This window comes from Neofelis nebulosa, chromosome 5 (assembly GCF_028018385.1).
Source record: "Neofelis nebulosa isolate mNeoNeb1 chromosome 5, mNeoNeb1.pri, whole genome shotgun sequence".
NCBI lineage: Eukaryota > Metazoa > Chordata > Mammalia > Carnivora > Felidae > Neofelis > Neofelis nebulosa.
In genome coordinates this window covers 71166142-71191748 of record NC_080786.1, presented here as the reverse complement: position 1 = coordinate 71191748, position 25607 = coordinate 71166142, and the positions used below count along the sequence as shown (strand labels likewise).

The 25607-nt window shown below is 39.0% G+C and overlaps 1 protein-coding gene across 3 annotated transcripts in view; it reads right to left on the bottom strand.

Annotated features, from left to right (window-relative positions):
- Window positions 1-307: 307 nt before the first annotated feature.
- The window catches only part of KCNMB2 (potassium calcium-activated channel subfamily M regulatory beta subunit 2), a 241244-nt gene continuing 215944 nt past the window's right edge, over window positions 308-25607 (bottom strand). For all 3 annotated transcript variants that reach the window (XM_058730550.1, XM_058730549.1, XM_058730548.1), the window contains exons 3-5: window positions 19031-19201; window positions 16449-16644; window positions 308-2099 (exon numbers count right to left, since the gene is read on the bottom strand). In XM_058730550.1, coding sequence (XP_058586533.1) covers window positions 1815-2099; window positions 16449-16644; window positions 19031-19201 — 652 coding nt within the window. In that variant the 3' untranslated portion in view covers window positions 308-1814. The remainder of the gene's footprint in view (window positions 2100-16448; window positions 16645-19030; window positions 19202-25607) is intronic.

Sequence of the window (25607 nt, the reverse complement as noted above, 5' to 3'; positions counted from 1 at the left end):
GAGAAAAAAAAAAGTCATCTTTGGATTACTTGAAGGGAAGCTCAAGAAATATTGAAGATTATAAATTTTCAGCTCCACGATTTTTCTATCATCTTCAGAATTATGTTTTTAGAGTAAGAGTCGAATTTTCCATCATATTTTCCAAATATTCATATTGCTTGAAAGTTGTATGTGTTTGGATGTCAAAGGGACTTTCTTTATAATCTCTTTAAATGCTGTAAATGTAGTGAATCATAGGTTTTTGGACCGCCATGGGCTTGTCAGCTTAGAACAGAACGCAAGAGGTATTCAAATCTTGCTGATGTCATGGATTTTTGTTTAAATTTTAATTACACATTTGAAGTCCTGATTATACCCTAAGGATTTATGTGCTTATGGAAAGTCAAACTATGAATTACAGTATTACAGGATATTTTCCACTTCATCAGATTAGTTTCACTATTCATTCCACAAATATATTTTGTAAAATTTTCCAATTTGTAGAAAACTTTGATACTACATTACAAAAGGGTACTTAAATATAGATGAGAAAGATAGATGTGTGTCTTTCCCTTTTGATATTGATGTTAAATAAAAGATGGAATGTTTTTGTTTAAAATCAGTCCCTCATTCCACCCCGCCCCCCTCAACACAATAAGTAAATGGCATTGTGAACAAAGTCTTCCTTTAGAGCTGTTACTCATTTTAAGTGTGTGTTAGGAAAAAAGTCTACTCTGTGTATAAAATCTAGCAAAAAATAAGAGAATTGTAAATAGAAAAATAAAACATGTAGAGGAGACAAATATTCTGTGCACATAGTTTTAAAATCCCAATGGGGAACACTTGTCAGAAAGAGAGACTACATACTCGTTAAGTTAAACATAAATTCCCAAAGAGTAACATTGCAATATGTTAATTTGCCACAGTAAATTTACCCACTGAAATCAGTCTACCAGTCTTGGCCAGCAAGTAGGATCTTAATTTTACCATCTAACAGTTGACTTGAAATAGAATAAAGATTTTCACATAAATATCTTAGTGACATAGACTTTCCTGGATTGCAGTGGTGCACCTACTCAACATTCAGTCAATTCACAGGTAATGAAACTCTTTGTAAGTGTTATCTCCTCACACAGTAGCAGGGTCTTAAATGGAAAAGGGCTCTGTTCATTTTCTATTTAAATCACAGGAAGAGATTATAGAATCAGTTGATGAAAACAGCTTATTTTTGGAAATCAGTTAAAAAATCTGAAGTTATGAATAGAAAATAATAAAAGAGAAATAACTGTCTGGGTTTTCTCCCTTCTTTACAGTGATATGGTAGAAATATAAGGAAAATGCTTAACATCCTTTAGTTAGGAAATCTGGTCCCTTCACTTGCTACAGGGCTCAGTTTTGAGTAAGAAAAGAAAGAACATTTTTGGCTGCAGCTTTAGTAAACAATGAATGATGAAAAATATTGCAGAAATGTCTTCAAGAGATCTGACAATTGAGAACACAGACCTTATCGCGTTGATATTGTCTACATTCCTCCACAAAGCTTGGCAAATGAATAACTGAGCCCTGTTTTGGCGGAACGAGAGAAGGAAGTACTAGTTCCAGCATCAAAACAAGATAATGAAAACAACCAACCAACACAAAACAGTTATTTCTTCTCCTGAATAATAAAGACATCATGTTTGCATATAGAACAGCTTTTGCATTATTGCTCTACATATAAGAATATATTAAGGAACTCATAACAGACTGCACATTACAAACTTAAGGTTCTTTGGTGAAGAATGAAAGAAAACAGTATTTGAGCTTTAAAGAAAATGATCTCATCCCTTTTGCTTTTATCTATTGATCCGTTGGATCCTCTCACAGAGCAGGGAGAGGTACTGTGTGAGTTTCACCATGGCTACAATCACCACGCCCCCAGCCATCATACATGTTGGCCAGAACAGTGAATGGAACAGCACGTTGGAACTGTAGAGTTTGGTGAGGATGACGCTCTTCTGGTTTCCTTCTGGGTCGGAATAGCAGGAGAAGTGTTGATACTTCCTGAAGTTTTCCATGACAACATTCACCAGGGACATGGATTCTTCAAAATTTTTTCCACACTTAGGTATATAGGAGCACTGTGGAAAATGAGATAAACTGTCACCAGAAGATACTTTCTTTGTGTATTTATGTATGTCTGGTTCTGGGAGGGGATGGGATATTGAGGTCAGCTTAATGAGCTGTGAAATAATCATGATGGTTTTTCTTTTAGTATTCAAACCAGTGCCTCCAGAAACCCTAAGATCTCACACAGTAATGAAGACAATGTTTTTGGGTATCTGACCCACATGGACCTAAATAGTTCACCCATGTATAGTTTGATTATTGATTAGAATTGGATGACTCCAATGGATTCTTTTCACCGTAGCATGGTGAGTTTTAATTATTCCCTACTGAACACACTTTTCCATGGAATCAGAATGTCAATTTCTGTCTTTTGTCTATCCACGGCTGTCCATATAATATCAAAAGCTACCAGTTCTCTCAGGGAAAGTAGTTTATTCTCTTTTTGCTTGGCTTACTTTATTCAGCCAAGTCACCTTGGTCACCTTGCTATAGTAGCCAAGGAAATAGCTATACCTCTGGTGAGTTGCTGAAAAAGAATCCTGGAAAGGGTAGAGATACTGACTAGTTAAAGAGCCATGATGAATTGTTCATGCTCAGTGAGCATGATAGCATGACAAAGCAACTTTTTCCATAAGCCAGGGAAAAATAAAACAGAACCAAATGAGTTTTCTCTTCAAGCAGTGCTCATCTGAAAATTTACACTATATTTCCTTTGAACTTTTCCCCTCTCTTATCTTTACTGTTGTATCTCTTCTACATGTCTCTCCTTTCCTCCTACATACTTATATTCTTGGATTGCTTTCTTTGTATCTCTTTTTCTTCCCTGCCTTGCCCCGACTCCTCACCTCACTTTATATTTTCTGCTCTGTTCCCTCTGCCTGTCCTTTCTTTCTCTTCCCCACTTCTCTATGTACAGATGGAATTAAAGAACTTTGAGTTTTTATTATTTATTGCATATACTTTGGAACACATTTTTTCCTAATTTAAAAAGCAGTCTTCAAGGAGATGAAATCTCTGTGCCCCTATTCCCTTGGCCTGTCAATGGGCAGTGACAAAACTGATTTTTTAAAAAGTTAGGAAAAAAGTGATTGAAAGAAATCTATTCAAACCCCCTCCTGCCCTCCCACCCCAGCCACCCTTACAGACAAAACTCACAGGGATCTGCACTAGAACCTAACTCTTTGTTTTTCTAGATCTCAGGGCATTACATTCTTAGAAAATCGACCCCGACTATAAAACATGTTTTTCTCTAGCCTGACCACAACACACATCCCAGATGAGCCCCAGTCAGAGCCCCTTGAGAAACTGCCCCCTCTTGCTCCACTGGCCATGAGTTGACCCCGGCCCCACATTCTCCCCATTGGATAGCTGCAACCCTTTCACATCCTTCAGAACACCTTAAAAGGCCCAGCCTAACAGAAACGTGGGCTGGCCTCTCTCCTCCCTTGAAGAGTAAATAAACTCTTGTCTTGCTTGTTGCTTCACTCCGTGCAATTCTTTGCCACCTGTGTCACTGGCCACCCTAACAGTGATTTAAGTCACTTTCCAGGGAGATGTGTGAGTCCTTAGTTAACTCTTTCCCCTCTTTATCATAATTGCCTTTCAACAGGAAAAAAAAAATCCCTGCCTTATTGTTATACACATTATCAAATGATTAATTTAACTGATTTTTCTGAATTGAATTGGTTTGTGACAAGATCACTGCTAATCTATATAATGTTTTGGTGTAAATTAGACAGCTGTGTCCCCTCTTTGGAACACTATTATTTTTCTGTCAAAAAATTGTCCTAATACACTTATTTTATGATAAAGCCTCACATATTTTACTGCTATTGCCAACTTACAAGTTGTGCTTACAAATATTCACATCTATGACTTTTTACAGTGTGACTGGTATCCCAAAGGTTGTGCAGTGCACAACTCACACAACTGTATGTGGAGACACAAAATGAGGTGGGGTATTGTTGACCTTTAAGGTACATTCTGGAATTCCAGAACAATTTAGACCTGTAGATTTCACAGGAAAAAAAAATATAAAAGAAATGGAATGGGTTTCGCTAATGGAGTATGTTTGGATTACTCTTTTTCCCTTATTTTGTTTACAGTGCTGTAATCATTGGATTCTTTGACTATAAACGGCAGGAAGATTCTTAGTTAAGAATGGAGATGGAGTATGCTGGTATTAATCGTAAACCAGGCTTAAAGTAATGTTCTCATAGCAGGGCTGGTTGACACCTTCCCATGTAATCAGCTAAGAATAAATGTGAGTACACTCATAATATGAATACAGCAGAGAGCTGGCATTAGAACAACATTAAGGGTCTGAAAGTAGCTCCAAAAAAGCAGAATTTCTCAGTGAGTTACAAGTTAGTACAAAATTAGCCTATGACTCCATGAAACAAATTTTCTACCAGTTGGATGCCTTTTGGATCAAAAGAGTTTAAGGCAGGATGGAGATACCTACTTTTGTTATTTTTTTCTTCTTCAAAGCTGCCTCATGTCTTTATAGCTTTAAAAAATGTTTTCTGAAGCAAAGCATTAAAGACATCACAGACAAGCCATTTGTAGTTGAATTTGAACAGAGCCAATTTAGATCATAAATGCATCAGGATTCTGTATATTTTTGTGCCAAGACAGTTTATAGTAGTAGTTTCAGTGGTTAACAGTACCAAATTATTGAAATGATCTCAGTAAAATTGGCATTCCATTAAAATGGAGTTTTTCGTATGCTCTTGTGAATTGATCTGGCTTAAAAAAATTTTTTTTGAAGAAACATTTGTCAGTCAAATGACAATAATTCTGTCACTAGGTAAGATTCTTTCAAGTGAAATGAGATGTAAAGTATTAAAAAGTTTTTTTTAAATTTATTTTGAGACAGAGAGAGAGAGAGAGAACGAGCAGGGGAGGGGCACAGGGAGAGGGAGAGAGAGAATCCCAAGCAGACTCCGTGCTGTCAGCACAGAGCCTGATGCAGGGCTTGATGCCACGAACTATGAGACCATGACCTGAGGCAAAATTAAGAGTTAGATGCTTAGCTGACAGAGCCACCCAGGCGTCCTGATATAAAGTACTTTTGAGACTGTCTAGGAAGGATCTAGTACAGGTTTACTATTCCTTATTAAAGTTTCAAACTATCAGGGTCTCATATACGTTTGGAATGGCCAGATAAGGCATGTTCTATAGAGATTGGACTGACTCTGCCGGTGTCAATCATTCATTTACTTTTATTATTGATGAATCCTTCTTTTGTCATGACCAATGCATGCGGTAGCATAATGAGCTCAAGCTGTGTTCAGGAGATCTGGTTATTGTGTTCCTATAGGCAATTTACTTGGCTCCTCAGAATCAACTTCTTTATCTGTACAAAGGGGTTAACAGAGCCTTCCGGGCAGGCTTTGTGTGAAGAGCAAATGATGAATATGCCTAAAGCCTCAGTACATTTTCATTTATGTACTTTCTTATTGGAATATCACATTGTCCACATGATCTTCTAAAGTCTTCAACCAAGTGCCGCATACTAAACTACGAAACTTCTAAGGAGGGCAAAATTATTAGTTATGTGGTTTTCACAGGGGGAGTGCCGTTCAATGGCTTTTATGTTATGGTCCTTGCTTTTGTGTCCCAGGAGAGTTGACATTATGCTGAATCCTACAATAGGATTCTAGGTTTCTGTCTCTATGGCTCAAACTTAGCCATGTGTACATTCCTGAGGCTGGTGTGAATTTGGGGTGAAGGTTTAATGATCTTATGATTTTATCGCATGCTTGGAGGATCATTTTCTGTGTTTGGTTTAAAATACACAGAATGCATTTCAGCAAATGGAAACTTTACTAAGTGATCTATGTTTATTTGGAAAATATAATGTGGATTGAAAAGATAAAAATCCCAGCATTTTAGATCATTTCTTTTTTTAGTGGGAGGGGTGGGTTAGGAAAGATTTAACTTTTAGACTCTGCATGATATATATGATAAAGGAACATATGAGTTATAATTTTATACACACAACACACTTAAGTACTAATAAAAATATGGTAATTTTTTTACCATGGCCTTGAGTCATTCTTTCTTTTGTGTTTTAACATATGAATATATAAACCTTTCAAGCCTCTGAGATGCTCATTCAGTGGAAGACATAGTCTCACATACCTGTTCTCAATCCTGAGTTTTGTTAACAAATCTTATTGCTTTCCCAAATCCCTTAAATTCTCTTTGGTATTGAAAACCATCAAGCTGGCTCAGGGGTATGGCCTTTCCTCTCTTAGCTGAAGAAACCTGGGTCCTGACAACTTGTCTTGTGGCCCTTACATGGCAATGAAGACCCAGCATTGCATATTTTCTACAATTCTTTGAAAAGTGGCTGAAAATTCGCTTTTATTAACCTCACTTCCAGAATCTTTGATATCACTGGAGTTATTTTTATTCTGATGATGGACAGAAGTTTTGAGGAACTATCTGTTGGGCTTTGCTTAGACATGCTTTGCTAAGCATGTATAAAGTAAATAGTGACAGGCCTTCACCCTAAACATAAAAGGTGTGGGGAGAAGTGGGGGGCAGTGGGAAGGGGATGGTTTGGCTGAGTAACCTCACTGGCCAGTCTCTCTTTTTTATATTGGTAGGAAAGGGGCTATCAAGGGGCCTCAAGGGAAGGGTTTGTTCTTCATTTGTTCTTTTACAAAAAGAGAAGAGTTTTATTTCAGAGAGGGGTTAGAAGTTTAATGAAATCCAATCAATGTTGAATGTCTCTAATGTGCCTGATGGCATGCTAGACACAGGCATCAAAAACGTAAATAATAGGGGCACCTTGGTGGCTCAGTTAGTTGAGCATCCAACTTTGGCTCAGGTTATGATCTCACGATTCATAAGTTTGAACCCTGCATTGCTCTCTGTGCTGATAGCTCAGAGCCTGGAGCCTAGCCTGCTTCAGATTCTGTGTCTCCCTTTCTCTGCCCTGCCCCCGCCCGCATCCTCTCCTTCCTGCTTGTTTTCTCTCTCTCTCTCTCTCTCTCTCTCTCTCTCAAAAATAAGTAAACATTAAAAAAACATAAATAACACAAGGCAGATCATTAGAAAGAAACAGGAAGAGGTTATAAAGCAAGGATGGGGTGATAACAGTGGGACCAGGAATGAAGCTAATGAGGTTTTCAGTAAAGATGTATCCTCCATGGGGGGGACCACGAATTTGCTCTCAGAACTTGTTAGTAGCCAGGGCATCCTAAGCCCACCATGGCCATGAGATAAAAACATAAAGATTGCTCATGTGAAACATAGATATTCTTGGTTCTAGAGTCAGATGGAATTGTTTCTCATGTCCTCAAACAACGAATGTCCTGCATGTGGTGATGAAGCTGGTCCACTGTGTGACATGCCAGGGTTTGTGTTCTGTGCTGGAGAAGAAGAAAGGATCCGCATGTTGAGAGAATATAGAGATCACCTGCTGGAAGCCCTGGGTTACTCCAGTCCACAAGTGTATTTTAAACTTTTGAGTTTTTTGGATATAAGTGATGGACAAAAGAGATGAGAGAGAGAGTCAGTCGGGATGTTGTTTTCTTTCCCTTTTGAGACTTCTTGTTCCTTATCGTGGCTTCTAAAAAAAAGTGAATCCCAAAAAATCCCACAAAATCTACTGTCTGCTTGATCTTGGCAAGCGGGACTGTTTGAATTGTTTGGAAGAGGAAAGGAAAACAGCATTCACACTCTGCTATGCGCTAATGTTCCTTGCAGTATCGAGACACAGGTCCCTCCGGAGAGAAGTGTTCCTTTCTTGTGTTTCCCAGAGCTGCCACGCTGTTACGGCATTTCTGCCTGATTTGAAGTAGAGAAGAAGCTAAAAGGACCCAGGAAGTCTACTAACTAAATACAAGCCATCTGAAGTCTTGAGATTAGTCAATACCCAAGATGGCTAAACCACAGAGGCATCCCCCTTCCCAGTTCACAGTGTATCCAGTTAGGATTAGAGTAAGTCAGACACGTCCTCTGACCTTGCCCTTTGACATGATCTTTCTCAGCAGTTGGAAAGGAATAGATTATGTCTCCATGCTTTTCTTCTTGATGCTTAGTTCAGGCTCCTTTTGGGCACATTCTTTCATTTCTGCACAAAGGTGCCCTGGGATGTCCCAGAATTCAGTTTTGGCAAGAAGTGACTAAACTTTGTCAATCATAAAAGCATTTCTGAATCTCTGGTCCATAGGTAGCTTCAGCAAAAGTCTCATAGATATCCTTCAATTTAAAGTGCTAATTATGGGGATTTCATACGTCACATTTCCAGGCATGTCTTCTGCCCCCTTTCAGGGTTCACTTCTATCTGTTTAGTATCTATTCTTGGAAACTGGTGATGAATACACAGTCCTGACCTTCCCCATGGATCACAGATAATTCTACTCTGGGTGCGATGACCTTTTGCTTCTAAGCAGCTCTTGGGATATGATGGAATGGCATGGATTCTCACCTGTACACTAAAACATATTATCAGAGGATAAATATTTCATAGAATTAGATTTTTCATCCTCTCAAGGGGATGCTCTCATGTTTTCCTCTTTAACTGTAGGATGAGATGAAGAGACTTCGAGTTTTATTCAGACCTAATTAGTGAACATGTGACTTTAGGAAAATTATTTCATTTTCTGAGCTCAGTTCCATTACTGCAAAAAGTGAAGATAATAGTGGTACCTAAAATGTGGGGTTGCTGCTGTAATTAAATAAGTAAGTTCAGGGGCGCTTGGGTGGCTCAGTCGGTTAAGCATCCGACTTTGGCTCAGGTCATGATCTCGTGGTCCGTGAGCTCGAGCCCCACGTTGGGCTCTGTGCTGACAGCTCAGAGCCTGGAGCCTGTTTCAGATTCCGTGTCTCCCTCTCTCTCTGGCCCTCCCCCGTTAATGCTCTGTCTCTCTCTGTCTCAAAAATAAAATAAACGTTAAAAAAAAATAAGTGAGTTCATGTAAAATATTTAATATGATACAGTGCCTGGAACATTGTAAACTCTTGATAAAATCTGACTGTTGTTTTAGGAGTATGGTTTTAGTCAGGATTAAATGAGATGATCTTTGTAAAGTTCTTAGCATAGTGCTGGGGACACTATATATGGCAGACATTTGACAAATATCAGATTCTTTTCTTTCCTGTCTAGATTTTCAACTTCACTTGTGTTTCTTCCCTTTTACCCTTACCCTACCAATACAATGTAGAGGACTTTAGTGCTTCGAAACTTTGCTTAGGATTTTGGGATCTTACAGCATCTACATTCAAAGTTACATAAAGTCTTGTTCTGCCACTGTCTGGAGACATTTTTAGTTGTCACAATTGGAGAGAGGAGGATGCTAGACATCTAAGAGGCAGAGACCAGGTATCCTACATTGAACAGGACAGAAGCCACCCTCACAAAATGACAAAGAATTATCCCCTGCGCCCCCACATCCCCAAATATCGATAGTGCTGAGGTTGAGAAATCCCTGTCTAGATACATATATTCTCTGCATTTTGTAAACCCCAAAGGCTTCAAAATGGGTGACAAAGTGAGGGACAATGGTGAGTTTGGAGTTGCAAATAATTGATTAGTTTATAGAACTTATTACATCAATAATAGCTGTCTTCCCTATGACAATTGTACATAAAATATAATATAATATGGTACTATCCCACATAACCAAAGAATGGATGTGATATTGTGATTTATAATAAGAAATAAATATTTGTTCTTTGTCCCTGTTTCTGGAACAGAGCTCCTAAAACCCTTGGAATTTCCTAAGTGATAAGAGCTATAAAGGTGTCTTTTGTTAGATTAATAAGGTGACTTTGGGACCACACTTATGGATTGGGGCTGGCTGCCAGGAGAACCACCTATGTGATTAGAGTATTAGAATGTTCAGTCTTACCCCCCTGACCTCCTGGGAGAAGGGCTGGAGAGTGAATCAACTGCCAATGGCTGATGGATTAATTAATCATGCCTATATAATGAAGCCTCCATAAAAACCGAAAGGACAGGGTTAAGACAGCTTCCAGGTTGGTGAACGCATGGAGATTTGGGGAGAATGGCATGCTTGGAGCAGCTCTGTGCCCTTCCCCATACTTTGCCCTATATGTCTCTTGCATCTGGATGTTCCTGAGTTCTATAATTTTAAAACAACCTGGGAATCGAATAAGCAAAATGTGTCTCTGCATCTGTGAGCTACTCTAGTAAATTAATTGAACTTAAGGAAGGGGTTGCTGGAATCTCTGACAACCTGGGCTTGTGACTGGCATCTGAACTCGAGGTGGGGGCAGTCTTTTGGAACAGGATCTTAATGTAAGGAATCTGATGCTATCTCTGGGTAGACAGTGTCAGATTTGAGTTGAATTGTAGGACACTCAGCTGGTTTTGGAGGATTACTTGATGGTGTGGGAAACATCATCTCTTCCCACCCCACACACAATGGCATTGAGTTCAGAACCCCTTTAATGGATACGTTTTCTTGTTTTATACCAAATTTCATTTTAAATCCACTCTCAAACTACAGAGTCATGTTTTGAGAATCCCTGGTGGGCAGAATAGGTTTTAAACTTCCAAAGGAGATCAGCATTGAGGAATTTAACAACCATAGTGAATTAATCGTCAGCCACTGTTTGTGATTCCTCTGATGGCCTTGCGGCCTTGAGAGGCAGGGGCCCTTGAGCCCACTTGCAGCAAACAGGAACAGTCAGCCAATTGCTCTACAAGAGCATGCCAGCTTATCAGCTTAAGCAGCTCCAACTGTAATATTGACAAGAGGCTGGGCACTGGGTTTAAAGGCTTAAAAAAAAAAAAAAGAATATATGAGAGATTGAAATTTAAAAATAAAATTCTTTTGGATATTTTCTACAAAGATACAGACAGCCTGACTGATATCCTTTTGCCTCCTGTTTTCTCAGATCAAACATGGTCAGTGGTGCCTTATATATCTCAATAAAATGATGCTCATTTCTTGGCAACTCTGGGGCAAACTGTAAGCTTGTGGGAGGGTAATAGGAAGGAGAGCTCCACATAGAGAATATTTTTATGTTTTCTATAGGAATATCCTGAATACTCCCCATGTTGCATGAAGAGTGGTTTAATGACCTTCTGATGTGGAGGTAACTGTATTTTCAATATATATATATACTTGTTTTTTTTCTAAATGTTTATTAATTTTTGAGAGAGAGACAGAGACAGAGACAGAGACAGAGTGCGAGCAGGGGAGAGGCAGAAAGAGAGGGAGACATAGAATCTGAAGCAGGCTCCAGGCTAAGAGTTGTTAGCAGAGAGCCCTACGCGGGGTTTGAACTCACAAATTGCGACATCATGACCTGAGTCAAAGTCGGATGCTTAATTGATTGACTTAACTCAGGTGCCCCCAAATATGCTTCTGATTAAAGGCAGAGGACAGGTGTCCAGAGCGTGAAGAGCTGTGGGGCCAGAAGGGTGAGCCACCTTTGGTGCCACCTTTCCCTTGGGAGTATGTGTTGATTCTAGAAGGGGACTGAAAGCCTAGAAAGCTGAACAGAATTTTTGACAGCCTTGCAGAGGTAGGGGCAGGAACCATCATTGAAGATCTATCAGGTAGGGGCCCCAATGACCCCCCCCCCCATTCACTGTATTGGGACCTTGAAGGGACTGCATTCTAGGAATAATGGCAACCTGAAGTATATCTCCAAAGGGACTTCAATTCAGACTTGTATATCTCAGTTTATGAAGTCAGAATGACATGATCACGTATGGCTCATACATTCAGGAACCTGGCAGAAACAAATAGAAACACTATTTGGAAAAGATGACATCATGACATCATCCCAGGCTTAAAATTATTTTTATAAATAATTTTGCAAATGTGACACCTGATAAGAAATAACTAGCTATTACAAGACAAACATGAAAACATACAAGAGAAGAAAAGAAAATAACACATTAGTGTCTCTGGATATTGAAGTCATGAAGATAAACTTTAAAATAACTATAATTTTACTTTTAATGTTGAAAAATTTAAAAGACAAGCATGAGATATTTCATAAAACTAGAAATGATAAAACAGACTCAAATGGATATTCCCAAAATGAAAAATACAATACGAGAAACTAAGAACCCAATGGGTAGGTTTAACAGTAGGTTTGTCAAAGCTGAGGAATGAATTACAAATTAGAAGATAGGTCAGTATTGGGGATGAAGCACTGAGAGATTAAACAGAGGATAGCTACAAAAAAGAGAGATACGGCCAGTATGAGTGCCAAAAGGAGAAACAGGAGTGAATCAAAGTAGAGAATATTTGATGAAATACTGACTGAGAACTTTCTGAAATTGAGGGAAAACATCAAGGAACAGCAAAAGAAGCCCTGGGAAGCAGTAAGCAGGCTAAATAAAAATAAATGCACTCTCTGCCACTTAAGAGTTAAACTATAGAAAACCAAATAAGATGATCTGTAAAATAAACCAAGATTAGCTTCAAAGAAGCAGCAATTAGACTGAGAGTTGATTTCTAAATAGTAATAAAGCTTACCAGAAGACAATGGAATGTTTCTGATGTGCAGAAACAAAATAACAGCCAAGTTCAGATTTTAGGCTCAGTGAATGTATCCTTCAAGAATAAAAATGAAATAAAAATATTTTCAAACAAATGAAAGCTGAGATAATTCTTTACAGCAGATACTGCACTAAGCAAATACTGAAGAGTATTCTTTATGTAGTAGAAAAATGATCCTAGATGGAAAAACAGAGATAAAGGAAGGAATGAATGATAATAAAAATAGAGAATCATGAGGACACATCTAAATGAATATCTACCACCTACAAAAACAATAATAATGTCTGCATGAATTTAAAGTGTATATAGAAGGGGCGCCTGGGTGGCTCAGTCAGTTGAGCATCTGACTTCGGCTCAGGTCATGATCTCGTGGTCTGTGAGTTCGAGCCCTATGTCGGGCTCTGTGCTGACAGCGCAGAGCCTGGAGCCTGTTTTGGATTCTGTGTCTCCCTCTTTCTCTGCTCCTCCCCCGCTTGTGCTCTCTCTCTCGCTCTCAAAAATAAATAAACATTAAGAAAAAAAAAGTATATATAGAATAAAATAATAATATATACCTTGGGAAGATAGTAAGTAGGAGTTAAGATGTTTTAATGTCCTTAGTCAAGATCACAAGTTGTAATCTGTAGGCTAAATCCTAAAAGAATACTAATACAAAAGATAACATCCAAGAAAAAAAGGGGGGGATGAGATTATAAAATAATCCAGTGAGGAAAATGTGGTCTTTTCATAAATTGACTTGGGCAAGTGGCTATCCACATGAGAAAAAAAGAGAAACCCAGAAACCAGGCTGGAGGGAAGGTGGGTGGGGGATGGTTCTAAATGGGTGATAGGCATTAAGGAGGGCACTTGTGATGAGTACTTGGTATTACATGTAAGTGATGAATCACTAAATTCTACTCCTGAAACCAATACTATACTCTATGCTAACCAACTTGAATTTAAATAAAGTCTTGGGAAGCCAAGGGGTGAGGGTGTGTGGGGAGTGGCGGGTGTGGTGGTGGGAGGTGGTGGCTGGAGGGTGGGGGTGTGTGTGGCGTGGGGGCAGTGGAAAGAAACCACTTTCATAAAAATCAATTCCAGGCAGATCGTATTCTAAATGTGAAAGGAGAAATAATGACATTTCTCAAAGATAATTTAGGAGAGTGAGTTCATGAACTCAGGATAGGTAAAGACTCTTAAACAGGACAAAAAAATACCAGAAAAACAAAACAAACCAAAAAAACCTCCCCAAAACCCAAACACCAAAACAACAACCACCACAACAGCAAAAACAGACTGACAAAAAAATTTGTCTATTCTGAAATTAGAAAGCTCTTTCATTCAAAGACATCATGAAGAAATTGAAAAGGCCACAGAATGAAAGAAGTTATTTACAATGCATGTAACCAACAGAGGTTCATATCTAGTTATAGAGAATTCCTACAATGAATATGAAGAAGAAATAATCTGATAGAAAAATGGACAAGGGACTTCAACAGACATTGTACAAAAGAGAACATCCAAATGGCCAATAAATAAATGAAAAGGAATGTGACAATAGTAGTCACCAGAATCCCAAAGAAATATCAGTACATTAGCTAAAGTTAAAATTGCAGATGATAGCGATGTCAGTAAGGATTTGAAACAATAAAAACTCTCATATCTTTAGAGTTGGTGGGAGTGTAGCTGGGCAGGCACTTTGGAAAACCATTTGATATTATCTACTAAACTTTCAGATGTGTGTACCCTCTGATCTAGATATTTCATTCCCAGGTTTATATCTGACAGAAATGTGCATGCTTGTGCACCAAGAGACATATACAAGAATATTCATGGCAGAATTATTTGTAATAGCCCCAAACTGTACAGGACTCAAAATGTCCATCAGCAGTAGAATAGATAAATAAAGTGGCATGGTCATACAGTGGGATATGATACGTAATGGAAATGAATGAATGGTCACCAAGTGGAATGGCTCTAACAAACCTAAGTATAATGTGAAAGAAGTCAGACACAAAGGGAAATATTCTGTATAATTCCATTTATATCAGGTTTAAAAACCAGGCAAAACTAAAAGATAATGTTTAAGGATATAGGCTTAGGTGATGACACTACAAAGAAAAATTTAAAAAAGTAATTACCATATTGTCAGGATGGTTGTTATCTTTGGCAAGAGACAGCCTATTATTGAGAGGGTGCATGAGGGGTATTTTTGCGGTGCAGGAAATGTTTTATTTCTTTACCCTCGTGGTGGTCTCTGTGATAAATACTTGAGCTGCACTCTTCGATTTCTTGCATGTTTCTGTATGTTATAATCCACGGTTAAAAACAAGGTAATGGGGCAAATAAACCAAACAATGACCTAGTATCATGCTGACAACAGACAGATACTGGTCCTAAATTTTTAACTGAGACTTTCTATGTTTCACTCCCTGTTTATAGCCTAAATAATGAATTCACAGGGCTGTAGTGATAAAATGTCAAAATGAGGAAAGGGAAATTTGTCCTACTTTTTGATGCCTCTTCAACTTTGGCCAATTTCCATTTCCACAGAGATCTGAGAGTTTTATAGGCATTTGCCATTACAGGTCAGTTTTGATTTAAAGATCTGACTTGATGGAAGATCTTGAAAAACAAACACTTGTGCAAGAGCCAAGCTTTATGTATTTGCAGAACAGGGTTAGGATTGGTATTACTTGTAGCTGCCACAAACGAAAGGAAATCAGAGCAGACATTTTCAAACGATGGTCTCTGAAATATTCATTATGTTCAGTCCTCAGAGATATCTGCAAGGATTCTTTCAAGTTTTTGTGGCCAAAATGCAAGGTGGATTTTCTTACTTTGTGTCCATATAACACAAAACAGGTCCGATGTTCTAGTGTCTAATTTCCAAACTACTGCATTTTTTTCAATACATATAACCTGTATCATTTAGGTGCTGATAATTGTGATGGAAATAAAAGTTTTTACAGAAACAGTACGGTTCATGAGGCTTGTATCCTAGTAATGAGAGCCAGTTATCCTACTGGAGAGTGACATCAGGTGGTCTTGGCATATCTAAATTGCTACCATAAATCCTATACTCAATATATTTAACTTAACATTGATAATAGCAGGTTGGTCCTGCTGACACGTTACTCATCATCTCAGACGTTAGAAATGCAACTGTTCTGTACAGCTTTCACACAATACACTTTTGTTGTCCATCTACCTTGTGGAGTTGAATATATCGGCTCTAGAAAATTCAGCCTCTCTGAACTTAGTGCATATGAGGAGAGAAACACAGACACACACACCGTGACCATGGATTGAAGGTCTCCCCTGTGCCAAGGACCATGGTCTGCTGCACACTTTACATACACAGCTCTGATTCTCCAAATGACTTTGCAAGATGGCCATTGTTATGTTTCTCCTTTTAGAGAAAAGGAAGCTGAAGCTCCGAGGGATTAAGTTATGTCCCTGTGGCAATCAAAAGGCAGTTTTACCCTAGTGCTCTCAGGTATATGACGAATACCTCTTTTTTGTTTTTTTGTTTTTGTTTTGGCTTGTACCACTTGGACTAAGCTGCATGTTTGCTTTGAACGACCTAGTCTATTTGTGTAGAAATGATAGAATGTTTACTCTCCTAGATGAATGTAAAGGGTAAATCCACACTACCACAAAATGGGGGAATGATCTGTCCACAACATGCACAGAAAATAAATGTCTCCCAGGCAAGAGTCAAATAGTTCTGTGAATGGATGAGGCAGAGCCCGCTTTCCAGTGGTATTTTCCTTTGAAATGCCGGCATGGGAGGACTTCAGAGGGCTGAGTGCAGGAGCTCTGTGGGGGTGACCGAAATGCAGTGTGTGTGTGTGTGTGTGTGTGCCAAGCTCCTACCTTCTGATTGATTTTCATGGTCTCTTCGGTGTGGTAGAGAAGGAGCTTTTCACCAGAAGAAGTCAGGTTAACGTACACCTGGAGGCAGGGGTACTGAGAGAGTTTCCAGCAGTCTGGACCACAGCTGAAGGAGCAGTTAAATGTTTCTGTGATGGACGCATTCACCAAGGTGCATTGAGACTCCTCAGTCCACACGCTACAGAGAGAGGGGAGAATAAACACAGGCCCAGACACTAAGGACGAAGAAGGCATAATCAGAGGGGATCATCTGTTAGCTCCTTAACCTGAAGAATCCAAATCTATCGTACAATCTATTTGTTATAGTTTATGCCTTTGAATTGAGCAGCTTTAGGCAAAGTACAATATAAAGATGGATAAACTGCCTGGCACCTGAAAACTTCCAGTGACTTCTATCAGATGTACTATAATATCCAATGCTTGATTTAAGTTAGATTTTTACTTTTTTATCAAATTCGCTGGTAAGCATAAGGCATCTTTTATATCACACCTGTAGTCACCCTGCATTCCTATCTTGTCAGCCGTCACACCCCAGTCCTCACCTCTGCAGTGTCTGCCTAGTTTGTAGGTAGCAGAGGTGTAAGAGAGAAGCGGAGGGAAGATGGCAGAGGGTGGGCGGACTTGACATCTAACTTGATAGATACGAGGTCAGTGATACATTTCTTTGTATGGTCTTTCTAATAAGGGAGAAAAGATAACTCCACCCTTTCATTGTACCAAAACCGATCACTTGTAGCATCTGTCTTCACCCTAACTGGTGTTTTGTATACATTTCCAAAACTTTATAGGTTGGGTATTGAATTTTTTTAAGGTGAGTTTACTGAGAGTCAGAGAAATCAGGAAACATTCAAGGGCACACAGCTAGTAAAGCAATGGAAATGGCGATTCTACCCAGTCCGGCATTTCTCTAAGGCCCAGGCTTATTCCGTGGTACTGTGCTGACACCCTTTGAACACAGTGGAAGAGAGGCCCTTCCATGGAGATAATGGGTTCATGTCAGTGCCCTGGGAACCTCTATTAGAAAGATCAAAAAAGAAAAAGTAAACAAACCTCCAGCTGCCCATTGGCCAGTTTTCCTTCTAAAATACATGTAATTTTATGATCAAGGGTAACATTTGTGATTAAGAAGAGACACACAAGCAATCAAAGTTTTGCCTCTGGGTATAAGCTGATTACCATTGTGATCGGAAAACAGCACATTTTCTTCACAGCTGAATACTCTTTCTTTTTGCTGGACATGTGTTGACTTCCCTTTTCATGTCCAGCTTTATGCCGGAGGCAGGTTACTGGCCCTGACCCCCTCTGGCGTGGCAAATTGTATTTTCCTAGGATATGGATGGTCAGATTTTGCTTATACAAAGGGGAAAAAAAAGTCTTAGATGGTTCTAAGCACAGATGTGAAGATCTGAAAGCGGTTTTGGAAACAGTGAACACTCAGGCCTGAGGCATCAGCGCTTTCATTGAGAAGGAGCACAGCTGAAGGCATCAGAGACACAGAGCAGAGCAGCCACAAATGGGAAAGATGATGCCTTAATTTTAGCAAATTACTGTCTTTCAGCTAGATTTTGCTTCTAAAATGAAAGTATTAATTTAGGTGGATAAATGAATGCCACAAAATGGTTTGATTCTCTTTCAGATCGAAATCTCAATTTTTCATTTGAAAGGGCCTCATTCCTTTGAGCCAAACCACTGTGAGACTTTCCCCATTAGTTACAGCAATGCTGGTCTCCCCTGTGCTCAAAGTGTCCAATGTATGGACAACAGTTAGCTAGAGAGGCTGTGGGGATTTATCATGTGGCTTACTCAGGGGGAATACACTTGCTGTCTCAGTATTTAATTGCCTCCCTATCTATTCAGTAAACCTAGGGCAAATATTAAAATGAAAGGAGTTCAAAATCTGCTACTGTTAAAAGTTGATGCATATCAGTATTTCTCAGCCTTGACAGCACGTTAGGATTGCCTGGGGGAACTTTGAAAGATGTTGGTGACTGGGTCCTACTATATGCCATTAAATCTGACCTTCTGGGAGGATGGGGGAGGGGTGACTGAGCATCAGTATTTTTTAAAGTTTCTCAGGAGGTTTAAATGTGCAGTTGAGAACCACTGACATGTGGGGTGATGAAGAGGGGTGTGGGCTGGAAAAGAATGATGGTGGAGAACAGAGGTGTGAAGAGGCAAGAATAGGGACTCTGGGATTAGTGGGATGGGGGTTTGAATCTTACCTCTGCCATATGCTAGAGTTGTGTGATATCAGGCAAATTAGATTTATCTTGAGCCTCAGTTTTGCCATTCTTATAAGGAGCATATTCGTATCATACTGCCTTTATAACATACGTGTGAGCGTTAAGCAAGTCAAGTATGGGAAGGGAAGTTCCTGCACATAGTAGGTAGTACTATTTTTATCATTATTATCCGGTAGCATTATTAAAAATATTACATGCCAGTCACTGCTAATAGTTATTATTGGGAAAGGAGGTGAGGAAGAGGACTTTAGGGTTGATAAGCTATGGGAGAGGAAGGAGGAGAAGACGAACGACCGTGTCCCAACCACCCAATGGCATTACCTCTGCATGTATGAGCGCAGGAGTGTGATTCCCAGCAGAAAGTACATCATGATGGAGCAGACCATCATGGCCAGTCCCAGGAGAATGGCCCGGTCCTCTCCTGCTTTCAGTGCTGTGACAGTTTTCCTTTTGTCCAGGAGGTCGTGGTCCCTGATTTTTTGGTAAATATTTCTGAGGTTGAAAATAATACAGTCTTACATGAAGTTCACAGTTAATCAGCACACTCCTAGAGAGTGGGTAAGTTTCTGCCCATGCTTTCCTTACTTTTCAGAGGAGCCCTCTAAACCTACCTGAATGCAATTGGATCCCACCATGTGACAACTATCTCCCAACACACACATGCACCAACCTTGAGCTGAAACAAGTCCCACTTCTTTCCTTGGGGCCCATGTCTGGTTGTAAGCACCTTTTTCCTCCTCTTAAATCTGAAGAAAGAAAGCACTTCCTTCAACTCTTAAAAGAATGCTTTTGGATTTGCCATTTAACCTCCAGATGATCATTATTGATCGTTTTAAACTCTCTGAATACCTAATGGAGCATTAATTCAAATAAATGGCAGTATACCTCAGAAATCTATCAACTTAATACCTTATTTCCCTTCAGTAGTAATAGACAAAAATTATTTTGGTTAACATTTTTCTCAAGTTTAGGGTAGCTTAGGGCGCTGTTGGCTTGAGATTTATAAGCAGTATGAAAATGTGGAGTCGTGACCCAGTCTTTTTCTCATAGATGTAAACACTTGAGTGAGTTTTGAAAAATGTCAGTCAAGGGCCAGACTGCATAACTTTGACTACTTTTATTAGTATTTTTAAAAAAATTTTACAGCAGAAACATAGAGTAAGAAGGGACATGAAACTGGACCAAACTGGCTCCTGTGTTCAAAATCTGATTTCCCTGCTGACTACCTGTGTGATCAATGCAAGTTCCTCATCCTTTCTGATTCCCAGTTTCCTGCATAGTGGGAATAATGTTTAACTGCATTGTAATGTTTAAATGAGATGACATAAGTAAATCATCCAAGAGAATGACTGACGTGAAGCATTTAACAAGTGCTCCCACTGGAAAATGGGGTGGGGATCTATAGTTCCGTGACAGGTGCATCAAAGTATCCTAAAATTGCTACAATCTTCCAAGGAATTTCTAAAGGACAGAATGGCAGGGAAATGAATAATGTAGAAAGCTTATGAGCAGAAGACTGGATTTGAAAGAAGATCTGGAAGAGAAGACAAAAAACAAGAAATTGCTGGGCTGCTGGATGCTTGGAGAGATATGTGAGAAGTGTAGGATTTGGTAAAGCAGGTGACTGGGGAAGGAGCAGCTCAGGACTTCCTTTAGTTTCTATTCTGAGAAGCAAGTTTTGGATTGCAGGGGTCCAGGAGTAGGGGTATTGTTGTTGGCCTTTAGGGTCTTTCAAATAGAAAGCTGAAAATGGAGAAGGAAACTCTTAGAGCTTTTTTTTTTTTTTTTGCTTCAGGCAAAAAAGCCAATATACACAAGAATAACTTCAGATTTTCCTTAAAAATTTTTATCACTAGTCATTCTTGTTGCTTGGAAAAGAAACCAGAGTGAAATCCAGAATGGAACTTTGCAGGGCAAGGAAGAGATGCCTGTTACTTGTACAACTGTGTATATATTCAGGGCTTCTATTTAGGTTTGTGCTCCAGGATGGCCTTACTGATATTGATGGCTGGCATCCTTTTTGGTTGGCTAGTTCATTCTGAACTGGTTGTTAGATATTTTGATTCTCTGTGGAAGTGTGAAAACGTGTATTAGCTTAATATATTTCCAGAAGGTTTTAGGGTAGAGTATTTATTAATTTAGTTATTGGAGTATGAAATTAACCAATTAGCTTATTATTATTTAAAGTTCTTTTCATGAAGTAGTTTATACAAATCTTAATCTTTCCTTAAAGAGTGGGCCCATTGTAGTAGGAGAATCATAGCTAAATAGAAGCCATATTTCTGTGGTCTTGTCCTTCTTGGCTCCCCTCCACCCTCCCTCACTCTGGGTTGCTCATTATCATCATTGCCAGAAGCCCTGAGAGTTCATATCTTTCATTATTCTCCAGTTCCCAAGTCTAGTGCCCCCAGACTAGCTGCTGTGCTTTAGACTTCCATAGACTGTCCACTGCCCACCTCTAAGTTTCTCCATTTGTTTCCTGAGATTTCCTTTGGAAAATATAAGATTTATATAAAAGCTCTTTAAACTTGACTCTTTATTAACTTGATTAAAAAAAAAATCTTTTCCCATTAGCAGCTAAAGCCAATAGTAAGCAGGAAGAAACTGAGTGGCTTCAAAGACCTGTTGTAGGAGCACGTGGGTGGCTCAGTTGGTTAAGCATCTGACTCTTGATTTTGGCTCAGGTCATGATCTCACAGTTTGTGAGTTTGAGCCCCGCATCAGGCTCTGTGGTGCTGGCACCAAAACTGCTTGGGATTCTCTCTCTGCCCCTCCCCTGCTTGTGCTCTCTTTCTCTCTCTCAAAATAAATAAATAAACTTAAAAAATAGACCTGTTGTAAAAGTAATGTGATGTTACTAGGCTATTATTTATCAAAATGTATTTAATTCTGATGGCTGCCTTTACAATTTGCATTTCCTGCAGAGGGAAGCCAGCAAAGAGAAAGCAGTAGTCTGACGGTTCCAGAGGATTAGGCTGTCACTCCACATCACTTATGTCAGCCCATATCTGTGAAAGATGCAGTGTAATCAGTCAGTTATGTCACCAGAACAAGAAGCATATAAAAGTGATTCAAATGAGTAATTTAAAAACAAATCACAGTTTGGAAATGGGTGACAAATGATCTTCATATGCTTTGGAATTTCTAAAGATGGAAAATGGTTGGTTTCCACACAGGCCAAAGGTATTTGGGAAATTAGGATATTACTCAGTCAAAAGAAAGTGGATGAGTCGAGTGGGACATACTCATGAAATTTATCAGTAAATTATTGTTGAATTCGTGGATAAATTAAGGAATGAACAATTTGGAAAAACAAGGAATTCAGTTTAAGTCCACAAATTTATCTCAAGTGCTGGAAGTCTCTATTTCCTGGGGATATGGCCCCTGCCCAAGAAAGGCATGAAAATAAATATCAACAAAGGGTAGAATTCAATGATGGAGCGATTCACAGAGTGAGTACAGAAGGGAAGTAAGTTCTCTAGCCTGGAGGGAGCAGGACAGGAAGCAATAGGCATTAAGGTTAGGGAAGACTTCCTGGAGGTAATGTCTTAAGCAGAATCTTCAAGATTGAATCAGAGTTAACCAAATAAGACAGGGACTCTAGGGTATTTCAAACAGAAGGAATCACATGAAGGAAGGGATGAAGATTTGGAACTGCAAGGCGACTGTCAAAAACTACATGCATTTTACTATTACATGAATGTGGGACAGGGGATATGGGGCAGGTGAGTTTGGAAAGGCACTAGGTCATGAAGTGTTTTGTAAATCCTTCTAAAGAGCTTGGCCTTTGTCCTGTAGTTAACGGGAAGCAGTCAAAGAGTGACATAATCAAAATTGAGTTTCAGAATGATCACTTTGGCTACAGTGTGGAGATTAGATTAGAAATAGAACAAAACAAATCAGAAAGAATTAGGAAATTGTTACTGTAGTGTTGGCAAAGGGTGATAAGGCCTGGATATAGGATTGAAGTAGGATAGATGGAGAGAAAACGATGTATGGAGAAATATGTAGAGGTAAAACTTTAGGGTTTGATGATTGATAGAATGTAGAGGATGATGAGGAAGTCAGAGGAAGGATGTAGATTAGATTTAGGCCCAAGTACTTGGCTTGGATCACTGGGGATTGGTACAACGTGTTAAAACTGGGATTCTTCTGTTCTTACTCTTCAGGGTCCCAAAGAAGGGACTTTTGCTGCCTTGGCTAAGAAGGGAGAGGCTGAGGGTGCATCACAGATTCTCCCACAAGCATAGTGTCCTGAGCTCAGGTGAGGAGTGACTAATCTGACTGATGAGATGGACCAGAGCATGATAGTCATGGGCCAGGTCTATCTTTTGGGTGACTTTGAATGTCATTGTTCATGTATGGCACAATTTTTTAAAAATCCTTTTGGACTTGTCTGTGTTCAGGCCTGGGGTGCCTTGACTTTCCTATCTCTAGGTAGTAAGCCCCAGTGGGGGAGGGCAGTATCCATAGCCAAAACCAAGTGGTCAGTTAGGTGGGCTCTTTCATACCAAGCTGTCTTCAGTGCTATGTTTCTGGCTTCATACCAGGAAAGCTTGTACTTTGGAAGTTACTGTGCCAGCACTAACAGAGCTGGTATTTCATCTCCCTTTGGTTCTTTGCATTTATTCTCTATGAATCTACCTGAAAGGGGGCAGAGGAGAAATAAGGGAATGAAGGCCAGTACAGTTCAATGAAGTACAGTCTTGGGAGGAAGAATCAGTATGGAGCAGGACTACAAATTCAGTTTTGAACATGTGCGATGTCCAACAACAGTAGGTATAGAGCAGGAACTTGGATTTCTTAAAAAAAAATTTTTTTTAAATGTTTAATTTTGAGAGAGAGAGTGAGGGAGCAAGTGCATTAGTGGAGGTGGGGCAGAGAGAGAGGGAGAGAGAGAGAAGCCCAAGCAGGCCCCACACTGTCAGTGCAGAGCCTGATGTGGGGCTTGAAACTACAAACCATGAGATCATGACCTAAGCCAAAATGAAGAGTTGGATACTTAACCAACTGAGCCATCCAGGTGCTCCAGGAATTTGGATTTCTAAGCTTGGTGCAGATCTAGCCTTGGTGTGTTCTGGAAAAGCAGTACATTTGAGCTCTGTTGAGGCAGTCGTGGCTTCAGGATGAACTATGAATCAATATAGTGGATATAAGTCAACATTTATAGATGTTGACAGAATAAGTAGTAGATAATGTATAGTCTTTACTACGTGTGCAGGGGGCATTCTGTCCAAATCTTTTTGGTGAATGGGCGTTATTAATAAAGGTACAAGGCAAATCCAAGTACAATAAAAGTCTCATAATAAATCTACAAGGCAAATCCAAGTATGATAAAATATCTTGCATAAAAAAGGATTTTCAATTATCCAATAAAGCTTCCTTCACCACCCCCCCCCCCCAAACAGTAGTCAGCACAATATAATTTTATTTCAAACTCCATATTTGGATAGTTTCTTAAAGTTTGATATTAGGACTGAGGCTATAGTTCATAAGCAAATTATTTACAAGACTATCTATATGCAAACATGGATATAAAGAGTAAAATGTGTAAGATTTTTCTCCCTAGCCTTCCCTATTTAAATTCAGATTCTCCTGATAGTTAGCTTGCCAGGAGAAAATATTCAGGTTAAGGCAGGGTAAAGATTATTTATTAATTCATTTGTTTGTCAATATTTTTAAGTCCTCATCAGATGAAATATATGGTGCCAAGTTCTGGGGATACAAAGTGAGTAAGGCATGTCCTGTGGGGCTGGGTAAGAGACCACTGAAATTGATTTGAGAAGAATACAGAAGAGAAGCAAGTCAGTGTGGTGCAGCCATTTGCCAAAGGATCAGTTAGTGAACAGCTCATTCACCAAGAGCCAATCTACTGAAGGATCAGTTTGCTAAATGGATAGTTTGCCTACTTTATCACATTTACACACTTAACAAAGACTTTTTAAAGGAGTATTATCTTAAGTATGGTAAATGAATACGGATACCTTTTTGTTATGGATATTTTAAGAACACATTCAATCAAAAAGTAAATTCTTCTTGTGAATATATTCTTTTTAGCAGCTTTGTAAGATCTCTTTGATTTTTTTTAAAGCTAAGCTTCCTAGGGAGACTGAGTCTTTTTATAAATATATTCTTATGAATATATTCATAGATATATCTTTCTTGACTATGTGTGTGAATATATTCTTCTAATAGATATAACAAAAATTGGCATTTGATTTGGAAGAATCTCAGTTTATATTAATTTTTTCAAAACCTTTTTAGAGTCATTGCCATTTTGCTAACATTTTAGCATCATTGGTATTCTTATGACAAATTTCATATTGACTACTTTGATTTGTTAACTTTATCAATTAACCAAATTTCTTTTAACTATTTATAAGGTTATGGTAGTTAATTTTGGACAGGAATTTTAACAGCTTTTTGAAGATTTTTTTGAAGTTTCATTTGAAAAGTTTTTATTTTGTCCTTATGACATCATCTTCCAAAATGTTTAATTTGTCTCTGCTCTGGTCCTGTTATTGCAACGGGAGGCATCTGGGTAAAAATGGTGGGACCCTCTGCTGGGGGAAAATTGAAGAGGAGAAATCAGCATATGGCACAGATTGGCAGTCTGCTAACCTGTAGAACTATGTAGGATTACATTGAGCATACTAAGTTTTTGGTACGTAGCTAAATTTGAGAAACTCATCAAAATGATTGGCAAATTTTTTTGGGGGGGGTGGTGAGTAATGGTTTCAGGCAAATTGGCTATCACTGTGTTGGGTATTGCTTGAGCTGGGCATTCAGCAGATTGACGGTAGATAAATGATACTAGGGCTATTATTTATAAGCAGGAAGGTGGTGTAGAAGTGTGCCAGTTGAAGGCCATAACTTGATTTCATTGGCTATGGTTAAG